This window comes from Rhinolophus hipposideros, assembly GCF_964194185.1.
Source record: "Rhinolophus hipposideros genome assembly, chromosome: 5".
In the NCBI taxonomy this organism is placed as follows: Eukaryota; Metazoa; Chordata; class Mammalia; order Chiroptera; family Rhinolophidae; genus Rhinolophus; species Rhinolophus hipposideros.
In genome coordinates, this window is record NC_138051.1 from 77,095,441 (window position 1) to 77,108,833 (window position 13,393).

At 43.2% G+C, this 13,393-nt stretch overlaps 1 protein-coding gene across 10 annotated transcripts in view; it reads left to right on the forward strand.

The window, feature by feature from the left end:
- Positions 1-13,393, forward strand: part of RGS6 (regulator of G protein signaling 6) — a 464,887-nt gene that overhangs the window by 379,842 nt on the left and 71,652 nt on the right. For all 10 annotated transcript variants that reach the window (XM_081050402.1, XM_081050408.1, XM_081050404.1 and 7 more), the window contains 6 exons: positions 896-960; positions 4,553-4,629; positions 6,904-6,985; positions 8,458-8,532; positions 10,155-10,253; positions 11,368-11,429. In XM_081050402.1, coding sequence (XP_080906528.1) covers positions 896-960; positions 4,553-4,629; positions 6,904-6,985; positions 8,458-8,532; positions 10,155-10,253; positions 11,368-11,429 — 460 coding nt within the window. The remainder of the gene's footprint in view (positions 1-895; positions 961-4,552; positions 4,630-6,903; positions 6,986-8,457; positions 8,533-10,154; positions 10,254-11,367; positions 11,430-13,393) is intronic.

Below are 13,393 nucleotides of genomic sequence, written 5' to 3' on the forward strand. Positions count from 1 at the left end.
TGAAGGAGCAGAGGTAGGGAGAGGAAGTGATGAAGGCCATGTTTGGGGAAGAATGCCTAGCAACTGAGGGCAAAGAACCCTTTCTTAGCTTGGAAAGAGAGACCTAAATTGTCCTCTTTCCACTGTCCATTCTCTCCACCTGCAGGTCAGGCCCTGGTGCTAGATACAGGGATTCGTGGTATGTAAGACACAGCCTCTGCTCTTGAAGAGCCTTCAGCCTAGAGCCGGGGACAGTCTAGTAAACCAATAATCACAGTTCTCTGGAATTAGGTTCTTTGGTGGTTTAAGATGGATAGGTGCAACACCAAGCTATCTGAAACACCAAGCTGGGTCTTTAAAGATTAGTAGGAGGTTGCTAGAGAGACAAAGGGGGAGAAGAGAGAAGAAGGAAAGGCCTCCCATGCAGGAGACACATTACAAAGGAGTAGAGCTGAGAGGGGTTTGGCAGCCTCACATGCCTGAGTGAGAAAGATAAGCAAAGACTGGATCTTAAAGAACCAAACATACTACCCTAAGAAGCCCAGCCTTTATTCTAAGGTCACTGAGGAGTCAATGCAGGGCGTTTAAGCAGGAGGGTAACATGGTCATATATTTGAGAAAGATCACTCTGATGGAGGACGTCTGGGGTGACGCAGAGTGAGGCAGATGGAGGGGAGCTGTCAGGATTGGAAGATGGAGTCCTCATCTGATCCTGACCTGCAGAAAGATTCCTAGAGGTCAAGTGTCATGGCTTCCACATAGAAACGTATACGTCACAGCACAGTGCTGCACACTTAGCCAGCTGGGCAAGCTGCCTGGACGGATGGATGAGTTGGATGGACAGATGAATGGATGGATTTATGATTCCATCACACGGCTGGTTTTATGCGCGTTGTAATTTCTCTTCTTCCCTCAGCCATCTATCTCTGTAAGAGGACAATGCAGAATAAAGCAAGGCTGGAATTGGCAGACTATGAAGCAGTAAGTATGATTCTTTTCTGGGGTGGGTGTAGGAGAGTACAAATATATCTGCAGCTCTGTTTTATTTCATATTTTTCCCTTTTTGTCTCCCCAATCCTTTTCAGACAGTGGAGAGGAAGTCTCTTCTATTATTTCCCCTCCTTCTTTCTCAACTCCTTTTACCATCACAAAATAATTGCATCTTTAGATAAAGGACTCTCAAAACTCAGCAATAAAAATACAACTCAACTTAAAAATGGGCAAAGGACTTGAACATACACTTCACCAAAGAGGACATAAGGATGACAAATAAGTCCATGAAAAGATGTTTAACGCCATTAGCCATTAGGGAAATATAGATTCAATCCATGCTGACATATCACTACACACCTATTAAAATGGCTAAAATAAAAGTACTGATAATGCCACATGCAGGTGAGGATGTGTGAGCTCTCCCCCATGGCCGGTGGGAATGCAAAGTGGTACAGCCACTCTGGAAAATGGTGTGGCAGTTTCCTATAAAGATAAACATATGCTTGCCATAGAACCAAGCAATCCCACTCGAGAAGTCAGAACTTATGTCCACACAAAAACCTGTACACTAGTGTGCATAGCAGTTTTATTTACGATAACCAAAAGCTGAAAACAACCCAAATGCACTTTAACAGGTGAATGGTTCAGGAAACTCTGGTACATCCTTACATTGCAACACGGCTCTGCAGTGAAAAGGAGCAAACTATTAATACAGGTGACCACGTGGATGAGTATCAAAGACATGCTGAAGGAAAGAAGCCAGTCTCACATGATTACAAACTGTTTGATTCCATTTATGTGGCATTCTTATAAATACAAAACTGTCATGTCGGAAAACCAGTCAATGGTTGCCAGGAGTTGTGAATGGAGACAGGACGTGGCTGTCAAGAGACAGCATAAGGGAGTTTCGGGTGATGAGGGAACTATTCTATATCCTGATTGGTGTGACGGTTACTTGAACCTATACATGTGTTAAAATTCAGAGAACTGTACACCAAAAGGGGAAAAAGGCAAATTTAATATATGCTCATTTTTTTAATTCACTATGGGGTAATTTTTTAAGATTTAGTATATGATAATTTTTTAAATTGCATGTTTATACACAGTCCACCTGTGCTTGGCAGTAGATACAGAAACTGAAGACCAAATTCAACCCACAAGATGAAGTAGTTGTATATTATGTGAGGTATATACTTTCCCAGATGGCCTCCTCCTCCACCTTCTTTTTCAATTTTGTTCTTCTTCAATTTTGTTCAAGATTTGGAGGTCCCACCACCACACTCATATTTATTCCCATTTAACAGAGCCAAGGCACAGAGACCTGGAAGACTTACAGGTCATTTTTTAAAATATTTCTAATTTTTGGTGGCAGAATCCTTCCTTCATACTGAACTTTCTGGGTCACAGAGAATTGGGGAAATGGGCCAAATTTTCACAAACCCTTCAGAGGAGGCACTGCTGACCATGAACTGACGGAAAGGCCAGCAGCTAGGAGGAGGGGCAACATTCCCAAGGGACCGAGAAGTTTCCTTCTCTGGATAATCCCCCACTGACATCGCCTTCACATGCACCCACCTTCCAAATGCCCCTCCTGCTTTTGCTGCCTCAGTCTTCTAAAACAAGCATGAGGTCCCACGCCACCAGATCCTGTCCCTCTTGGGTACCTGTGTCCAAGTTGACCAACCTATTAAGCCATCACTCCCCTCTCCACCGCCCAAGGGGAATGTGCATGCCATCGGAGAGCAGGACCAGTGCCTACCATCCTCTGACCGCATTGGCATCACAGGACCTGTGCATGGGGGGAAACAGTGGAGAAGGATACACAGCAGTTTACCTAGAGCCTCGGGTCCTGGCTAAAGTTTGCTTATCCGTGGGAGCCATTAACAAATACGAGTGTATTGAAACATGATCTTCTCAAGCAAACCCTGGCATGGCTGTTCTGTGCATCTGAGCATCCTGGGCACCCAGTCCTTGCCCCCTGCCTGTGCCCACAGTCACCCCTTCAGAAGACTGCTATCTTACCCTTAGTGCACTCAATGCAAAGCACTTTAATTCCGCATGACTGCATCTCTTCCCTAACACAATGCATAGGAAAGACCCAGAATGCAGAAGCACGTGGCCCCTCCATCCTCTTTCTCTCTTCCCTGTATTTTCCATGTTTTAGAAAAGGTCCTAAATAGAAGCATCAGCTTCTGATATATTTTATTCAGTTTTCTCTTCTCTCGCCATATTATATTCTGCTCTGTATTTGTAAAGAATATGGCATTAAACTGTTCTTTCAGGTTGAAGTTCTGCCTAGAAGAGGTTAGAAACGAAAAAAGTGTTTTGTTTTCAAATATAGTAATTTTATTAGATCTTTTTCTGAATCGATATTCTCTTTGTAAAAATCCAAACAGCAAAGAAAGAGAAAATAACCTGCAATCCTTCTCCCCTACACTTTTCTTGGTACATACATTTTTTTTTCTTTACCAAAAAACCCCTCAAAACACACCATAAACATTAGTGTGTAAGCTGCTTTTTTCCCCAATCTTATACTGTAAGTATGTTGGGAATATTTTCATGTCAGCAATAATAATTATCATGTTTAATGGCTGCCTAGTATTATGTAGTATGACCATCACAATTTGTATAACTACTCCCCAAATGACTGACATTCAGGCATCATCAGCTTTGCTTCCTATAAACAGTGGAAGAATCAAAGGGACAGTTTTTTTGAGGTACCTGTACACCAAGCCTTGATAATAACTGTGTATTATCAAGTGTATGTGTGTGTGTTGATTTTCAACGGGTGCTCCTTTTGTATTAATAATCCACTAATGAGGGTCATCAATTAGTGTTGGCATGAGCTCTATGAAAATACATAGCATAATGTGGGCTCCAGCCTTGCATTCCATCAGAATTAGGCGGATCATTAGGGGACCTGTCAAATGCCCCCTCCTCACTGTCCTATTGTGTCACTAAGTAAGTCTCCAGACTTAGAAGCCTTCTCCGCAGTTCCTCTAAAGGAGGTCTTTTCCTTCTTTCATTTTGGGGTTTTCCTTTCACGAACATCACAAACATAGACACTCCCTCTTTTCCCACTATCGAATCTGGACTTTCAAAGACATTAATGCCAGGTCCTCTAGGTTCTTCTTTCCTGCCCCTGTGCCAGATCCCCACTGGAAAACAAGTCTTCAGAAATCCATTCTTAGTTTTTCTCTTGAAGACATCCAGTAGGCTGCAGAGACTCCTTTGTCCCTTCCCCACATCCTGCAATCATAGCCACAAACCATTTTCCCAATCTTCAGTCACCTCTGTGACAAGTGCTGTGTTCTTGTAAAACACACAAGGAGAGAGAAATCAGGTGAAACACAGAGACTTCAGACTTAAAGGGCATGTAAATGGATATTAATCGTTCTGCTCTGTACAGCAGGGTCTGGTACAAAGTCAAACTGGGTTCAGGTCCCGTGGATTTTAAGTGGGATCCTCCTATTTTCTTGGGAGCAACCAAAAGAGATGGCTGCCTATAAAATAAGCATAGGTGTCGATGTGCAAAGTTACAGTGATGAATGCCTTCTCGTTCATTTTCATTTCTCATTAGGAAAACTTAGCAAGACTCCAGAGGGCCTTTGCAAGGAAGTGGGAATTCATCTTTCTGCAAGCAGAAGCACAAGTAAAGTAGGTGAACTGAATAGACACCTTTGCGAAGAGAAAAAAATCTCTGGAATTTGGAGGTGGTGTGGGTGTGTGATTGTCGAAGTGGGGTTTCCTTCCACAGCCGACCAGCTGTGGTTAGTCACCATCATCTCTCATAAGAGCAGCTGAGTAGAAAGTACGATCAGGATAGATATTTCATCTTTGTAACCCATGTTACTCAAATAATTTCAAAAGTGTGTATTACAGCAGGCAGTGGGGTTCCTCCCAAGTGAAGAACTCCAGTTATAAGAAGATATACCTATTTTCCAAAGAGATTTCCAATTCTTCTGTGCTAAGAGGGTGAAAAATATCAGACCGACTTTACCTGTAGGTCTGGAGATTTTGCCTTCATAGGAAAACATGGTAGCATTTTAGGGAAGCCAACAAATCACCCGTACCACACCCCCACCCCAGAGGGGTTCAGAACTAATAAAAAAAAAGGCACGGAAGTCAAACATTTGGAGTTCAAAATGTCAAATTATTACTGATAAAAGCTAGGTTATAGCACATGACTGGATCCCTGACCGCAGATCTTTACCCTGCAAGGCAAGGTCCCCATCCTGGGCAGAGCTGGATATCTGCAGGCCCCGCCCACCAGGGCAGAGTTGACCCGTTAGCTTACTGCATGCAGAGCACAGCCGTTCAGATCAGGTGTCTACCGGATCCTTTTCATTCTGGGAAATGGACTTGCTCAAGTTGGGTTCCCTCTTGCCCTTTCCAGCAGTGGTCTCTGGTTTAGCCAGGAGTGTTTAAAAAAAAAAAAATGGGCAGAGAAGGGGAGGGAAAGGGAAAGGGCTGAGCTGAGAGGTGAGTACCTTTTCTCTGGGCACCACTGAGAGAAGGTGAGTACCTGTTCTCTGGGCACCACTGGGAGAAGGTGAGTACCTGTTCTCTGGGCACCACTTGCACCTGAGCAGACTCCCTGTGGGTCTTCAGAGGACCTCTTTTGCATATCTGGGCAATGTTGCAGCCCATTGCCTAGGGCCGAGTCTCAGGCTATATGGGTGAGCGTTGGTCACAGGTGTGGTCATAGTTGAAAATAACCTGAGGTCATTGGGTCCAGTGGCCTGCACCCTCCCTCTGCAGTCTCTGCCTTCCCCCTCCCCTGATTCCAACCACCTGCTGTCCACCCCATGTTCCTACCAGCCCCTGAGAGGGGTGGGCCCCAGGCACTGGGTGCTGAGCTGCAGCAGGAGGAGCCCAGGCTCCTGAGGGAGGAGAAAGCCGGAGGGGGAGTGAGTGGGTAAGAAGGAGGCAAAATTAAGCCTGGGTACTCAGAAGCCACTGGAAGCAAAGAGGAGTGCTAGTTTGTACTTTTAGAATCACAGAGCATCACATGTTATAAAAGGAGGATTGTTATTTTGTACATCTGTGATATTTCTTGATTAAATTTTTTTATTAGCTCTGTGATTGCATTATAATTGTGGGCCATTTAAGTACACAGTAATTATCACAAAAACCACAGGGTGATTATGGGTTTATTTCAGTCCAGTAAACTAAAGTGCTCTCAGGAGAGCCAAGAACCAGAAGTTCCATGGCAATTAATCTGAATTACTTTTTACTTAGAGAGATACTGTGAAGGAATACAGGCTTTTTTACTTCAAAGCCTCTTATCTATGCTCCTTATCAGAACATAAAGAATCTGTCTTTGTCACCTGTAATTTTCCCTTTTCCAATTCGTGCCTCCCTAGCTGAGGCGAGTGATACATGCCTTCTGAATCTTGTCACATGCTAGGACTATTACTCTGCTTTTAGAAAGCCAGGTGGTTTAAGTGACTCTTAAAACACATAACTGCAGCATTTTAAAGATGTCTCTACTGACTCTGAATCTAAACAAACTTTCAAATTTGGGGATGAAACACTCCAAGCCTATGGTTATATTCCTTTCTATAACTTGAGTACAGTATCCACTTTGATGGGGGCATGTCAGCGGATGATTCAGTTCTTAATAATCCAACACTTACTGTGAATGGACAGTTGTGTACTTGTGCCGTCTGCAGGCCCACCATGTTCATTACACATCTACAGCAATTTGCAATCTAGCCGAATATAATTTTTTTCACCACATGTGGCCTTCTTGAGGTTTCCCTGAGGGAACTGTCCACGCGTATTTTACAGTGCTGTACAGAGCAGGGACCACACACGTGCCAATCGCTGTGTGTGCTAAGCTCCTAGAAACAGGAGCAGAAAGCTGGGGCGAGGGTCAGGAGGAAAAACAATACGAAAGCCTCTGATTTCCTTCCTTTACTCTTTCAGGATTGATCGGAAAAAGGACAAGACAGAAAGAAAAATTTTGGATAGCCAAGAACGGGCCTTTTGGGATGTCCACAGGCCAGTGGTGAGAAAGCTGTGCTTGGTTCTCTAGGCTTTGTGTGTGTGTGTGTGTGTGTGTGTGTGTGTGTGTTTGTGTGTGTGTGTGTTTTCCCACTTCCTTTGCTTGAAAGAAATAACTAGCTGTAGCCACCAGATGTCTCATTCTTAAGAAAATCGCTAAGCTTTGTGGAATGGTTTTGCCATTCCTTCATATAATCTCAGTAGATTTTCTGGAATGTACGTCAGTTCTACCTTTTATAAATTATCCATCCATGAAAATATGGAATTGGAAATGGGAGAGCTGTGGGAATTCCACCTGAGGACCTTTGGGCCCCAGAAATTTACAGTCCCAAAATAAGCATTTCTCACATCTACTGCCATTCATCTCTAAATCTTAGAACATTCTCTTTCCAACACAGCTGATTCTTGTTATTCATGTTCCATAAAATCACTGCAAACACTGAACCAGCAAATGCGGAACCACTGCATCGAACATTCCATCAGCTGATCAATACCTAACCTTGTTTAATGTGTGTTTCTGTTTAAAGACACCTTAATATCTATTGTTGATTCATTTCCATTGAACTCACAGCCAGTGGCACTAGAGTTCCTACTGGAATGAAGCTTATCTGACACATGTGTTTTCTCCGTAAGGCGCCTTACGGCCTCCTTACACTTAGGAACACTAGACAGCACTCCAGCACTGTGCTTGGGGACCATTTTAAACAGCAAAATCACCACCAAAAAGCCCAGAAATGTGCAAAACGTGGCACTAAATAAACCTTGAAAAGGATACTTGTTTACAGTATGAAAGTTGAAACAAGAAGGCAGAGCGTCATCACCTTATTCGACCTCAACTGGAAACATGCACATCAGGCAACTCAAAATTTTTGCAGCTGTGGGCACGTCCACAAATGACCATGAATGCACCACAGTATTGATTTGCTTATAAATAAATTTTAGCAAGTAGGCAAATGCACAAATACGAAATCTGCGAATAATGAGGTTGGACTCTATTTCTAATTTCATATTATTAAAAGAAATCTTGCATTTCCCTCATGAAATGGAACTAAAATGAATAAACTATTTCAGCCTTCCTAAAAACTGATTACAAACAAAACCAAAGAAATAATCCCCCGTCCTGATTTTGGAATGTTTATAAGTTGGTTAGAAATGTGAAATAACAAAGACCATGACTGATGCGACCTTGCAACTTCGAATGATAACTTTGTGCTTATAAAGTATACACTATACGCTCTACACATCATCCTTAGATAGTATGAGGTAAGCTTTTGTATGTCATGAGGACTCTATACAGGAACACATATTGAAGATGAAACATCTTTGTAAAAAAAAAATTGTAAATAGCAAAATGGAGATAATCACACATTATCTGTAATGGGAAAGGTAAAGATTCGCTCTGATTGGTGTCACTTGGGCTAAATTGGAAGGGTGGTTTTCACTTAGTAATTTATATGATGATTTTCTTTTTCTCAGCCAGGCTGTGTGAATACCACAGAAATGGATATCAGAAAATGTCGACGTCTGAAGAATCCGCAAAAGGTTAAAAAGGTTCGCTCATTTAGCTGAATTAAAAATTCTTGATGTGAATGGCCCTTTCATTTCTGGTACTGTTCAAACAATGATTTGCTATTTGTTAATTCTACCCCATTTCATCCTTTGAAACCACTTCATTCATTTATTCTACAAATATTTGTGGAGTGGCTGATGTGTGCTTGGCACTCTTCTTTTTGCTGAAATATAGTCCTCACTAAGCCCACAGCCTGGCACTGATGAAACAAGCCAACAGGCAACAGTGCCAGGAGGGCTGCATTAGGGAAGTACAGGATGGTTCAAGAGCCCCAGGAGGGGGCACCAACTGGGGCTTTCCAAGGGCTTTCCAAGGGCTCAAGTGTACTGAGGTCTGAAGGGTAAACAGCGGTGGGTCTGGGGAAGAGGCAGGGAGGAAAGGAAACTGAAGGAACAAAAAGTAGCAAATCTCACAAGCGAAGGTGAGTGTGGTACTTTGAAAGTCTTTTAGTTAGCTACGTCATCCAAACTCAAATCACCACCTTGACCAACTGTGAATGAGCCAATGATGACTTGTGTTTCACTGTCCTTAAAGGAGCAATGACGGTGGCATATCCCAATGTGCCACGCTCAGTCTGCCCCCAGTCAGTCCATCCCACCCTATTAACAGCACCAAAGACCACGTTGTGGGAGAACCTGTCTGTCCTCCATACTGTTAACTTCAAAAGGTTAGAGAAGTGTGCCCAGATGACCAATCCTCTCATTTTCTCATATATATGACATGACATATGTATATCAACTTTGTGAATCTACTTACATATTTTTACATATTTTATTCTTCACTGAGATAATGTTGACCTTGGTACTGTATTTTGTAATGTTAATCTTAAAATATCCTCATTTAATCCTTAAGGGCCCCCTAATTATATTAGAATTTTATTCCAGAATTTCATGGAGCCCACATCCACCCTATCTGAGCCCTTCTTAATTTATAGATTTTAGCTATATATTGTATATCCTTTAGGGTTTTGTTTCTTTCCCAAAGCAAAGACTGTCTTTAATCTGTCTCTAACACAAGGAACACTTAAAAAGTAACCCAAGCTGTGAGCATGTGGAGAAACTGAGGCCAGAAAACTATTTAGCTTAAAAGCAAGTAAATCTGAAACCCTACTATCTCGAGTTTTTACCAGATGGTCATGCCATCTGCTGGCTAGAGAGGATCTGTGAGCATAATCTTCAGCAATTATTCTTGAACTTGTTTTGTGATTCCGAATCACCTGGAGCATTTGGTAACAGTGCCGATTCCCAAGCCCCACCCACAGAGATTCTGATTTGGTAGGTCCCAGGTGGGGTTCAGCAATGTGCATCATTACCAAGCACCCCCAGATGATTCTTTACAGATGGCCTATGGACAATGTTTGGAGAATCACTGATATACAAGAAGTCCATTTCAGTTCAGTAAAAGGAAGGATTTCACAGATGGGACAGGCTGCCTCAAGAAATGGAGGTCACATCACTGGAGAAATTCAAGTAGAGACCAATCGTTTATTGTTGGGATGTCATTGAGAGGGTTGGGAGCATCAGATAAGTAGTTGAACTGACTGACCACTAAGGCCCCTTTAACTCTGAGGGTGCGTGATTCTGTCTTCTGGCTTCTCTTCTAGTCAGTGTATGGCGTGACAGAAGAGTCCCAGTCGCAAAGCCCTGTGCACATACCCAGTCAGCCTATCAGAAAAACTACAAAAGAGGACATCCGGAAACAGGTGAATGAATTGACTCCTGTGCTCCCAGAAGGAGCCGTGGCCAGTTAGAAAACCGTTTGAATGTTTACCTCTGAAAGCTGAGTGAGCTTTGAGCTCCTGGAAACCATAGTGGAACCCAGCTGTGGGTGACTTGAACCTTTGAGTGCTGTGTGTGAACAACCCGTGGAAGCTTGAGAGGGAAAATTCTCTACTGAGTTCCTCCAGCAGTTATAAGAGAAGGATGTAGATGAGTTACCCCAACGCCATGGGGTGACTGCTGTAGCCGGGCCTCCCACACGAGCTGCAGCAGGGAGGGACTCGTGTTACAGGGGCCTGAAAATTGTAATGTCCTTCCAGAGTAAGCCAGCTCAGGACCACTGACTTTATTAATACAAAAGTAAATTGTACGAATAAAGCAAGCCCCACCCCCAAAGCCAGTATTATACCAATACTGGTATAAAATACCAGTATTATTTGGCTCAATGTTATCTTCGTGATGAGGAGGTAAGTGGTCAACATAGGTCAGCAGACAATGGCTAATTACATTATTCCTTTCTGGGGTTCACTGGTAATGAAATAACTACTCCTTACATTGCCCTTTATTGGCTTCTGTTGGGGGGGAACCCAAAGGAGTAAATTGTTAGGTGCCTGCCCTTGACAAGTTTGTTATTGGGTAGAGAAGAGGAAACAGATGTATGTAAAATAGCGATTTGATGATTCTAGTCAAGTACACCAAGCACATAGGTGTGATGAAAGTGTGAAAGGTGTGCAGAGGAAGATCACTGAAGATTAGTCAAACCAGATATTTATGGTGTGGGTATTACCTGTCTGTTCTGTTGCTAAGCTTTGCAGAATATATACTGCCTTTAAGTTGGCAATCACTTTGGGGAATCAAGACGTAAACTATAATGCAATACAGGAGAATATGTGACATAGGCTAAATTGTAGAGTGTGAAATAGTGATGGTAGGAATTTTCAAAAGGGTAAAATGGTTGCTGGAATGCAAAGCTGGGAGGTTGAAGTCTGTCCAGAGGAAGTGACTGGATCGTGGTGGAAATACAGAATTTGGATTCTTGGGGTGAAAGGCAAAACAAAATTCTAGTTTGGCTTTAACACCTCTGTTCTCTTTCCCCAGATAACATTTTTAAATGCACAGATTGACAGACATTGTTTAAAAATGTCGAAAGTGGCTGAAAGGTATGTTTCCCCTTAGTAAAATCCCTTACTACTATCTTCTAATTTAACAAAGGAGAAATGTTATGGGGTTGTGGCTAATAAGTGCGTACCATGCCAAGAGGCAGACCGTAGGCATTCCTTAAAGTGATGAGTGAAAAATACCAGAGCCCATGTGAGTACAACTAAGACAGCAGACCTCTGCTGAGTGATGTCAAGAAATGTTCTGTTGCTAACACTTTTCCAGGGACGGCCATGGGACCTTGACAATCAAGGTTGCATGTCCTTAAAAGCTACATAATGCACTTTTGCCTTCAGCCTCTTGATTAATTCAAATGAAATTGCTCCCCGCTCAGCTATAAAATACCCAGATTCACTTTATAGGGAGAAGGAAATTGCATGCCCTTTGAGGTGCTAGCTGTGCAAACAGGAGGGGACTGGACCATCAGGAGGCGTTCCGCCTCCACACACCATCAACCACTGAACTGCATCGAATCAACTGTAAAGAAAATATTTGGCACCTCCAGCCTGGCTTCCGCAGGAGTATTTGTGCTCCAATCTGCACCAGTGGCTGGTTCCACTCTGTTAACTCGTGGGAGACTCAATTTTGTCAACTAAATAGTCTGTTTTTGAATTCTGAGTGAAGAGGGGAGGCCACCTGGGGAATCTATATGGAATAAATCTGATCGGGCAGCCCCAAACTGAACGTTTACTCATCCATATACGACTGCTAAAGCTGTGACCAATATCTGAAGGTTCAAGGGCTTCAGTTGGGTCTTAGTATTTATTGGCTATCAGAGTAAAGTGGATCTCTAAGTCCAGCGCACACAGAGGGCTGGCTGTGTGTTCAACCTGTAAGCCTTTCTCTGCTGGCCCCCCCTTTCTAGATAAATAACAAATCGAGGCTAAGAAAACCTTACTCCCAAAGCCCAACCCTGAATTAAGGCTCTGCCTCCAGGTGGCCAAGGACACCCCTGAATGTGGGTTCATGTCTTGGATGCCATCTCGTATCTATTCCAGCGTCTCTCAGTAGTGTAACCACTGATATTCTAGATGGAATATTTCTTTGTTGCAGGAGGCTGTCCTGTGCGTTATTGGATATTTGGCAGCATTCCTGACCTCTCTTTACCTATTAGATGACGAAAGGCCCACAATTGTGACAATTTGACATTGCTAAATGTCCCCAGAGAAAATGGTACAAAGCAACTCCATGGAGAATCACGGGTACTGCTCTTTTCCCTGATCTAAATGCTTCAGAAGGTCGCCATGGCTCAGCTTACACTAGACACCAATTGTTCTGGAGTCACAGTTTCATCTAACTCTGTAGGCTAAGGAGCCACCGCACCCCACTGTCAGAACATGGGGCTTCTGGAGTACCACGCTCTAAAATTGCTTGTTTTTATGTTTTAAGTTTTTCATCTTTATTAAATTTATTGGCTAGTAAAATTACATAGGTTTCAAGTGTAGGATTCTGTAATACATCATCTATATATAGCATTGTGTGTTCCCCACCCAGAGTCAGTTGTCGCAAATGGCAGTCTTTCATCTTAAGGCCGGGTAACATTCCATTGCACATATGTACCACATCTTTGCTTTTTAAATCTCATTGTGGTTGTGTTTGTCCCAAAAGAGAGCCTGTGAGTGACATAGCGGGGATGACCTCGACATCATTGGTGTCATGGCCTGTGAGGAACTACGAGCTTATTTCTCTGTGAAACACGGACAAGAATGGCTGTCCTGGTACCCTGTAAGGGTCAGTGCTAGCAATGCCGGTCTTCGAAGGGCACCTCAGAGTCTGCAATCCCAGGAGAGTGTATGTGGGAGCATTTTTCCATGGGGCCAGTGGTTTTGAGCGTGATGACCCAGGTGGGGGCGGGGGGAGAAGAATGGACACCCCCAAACCCTCGTCCTGGGGATTTGGATTCAGTGGTTCCTGGTAGATCTGAGGAACCTGCATTTTGAATAATGTGCAAGTGTACTGACCAGGT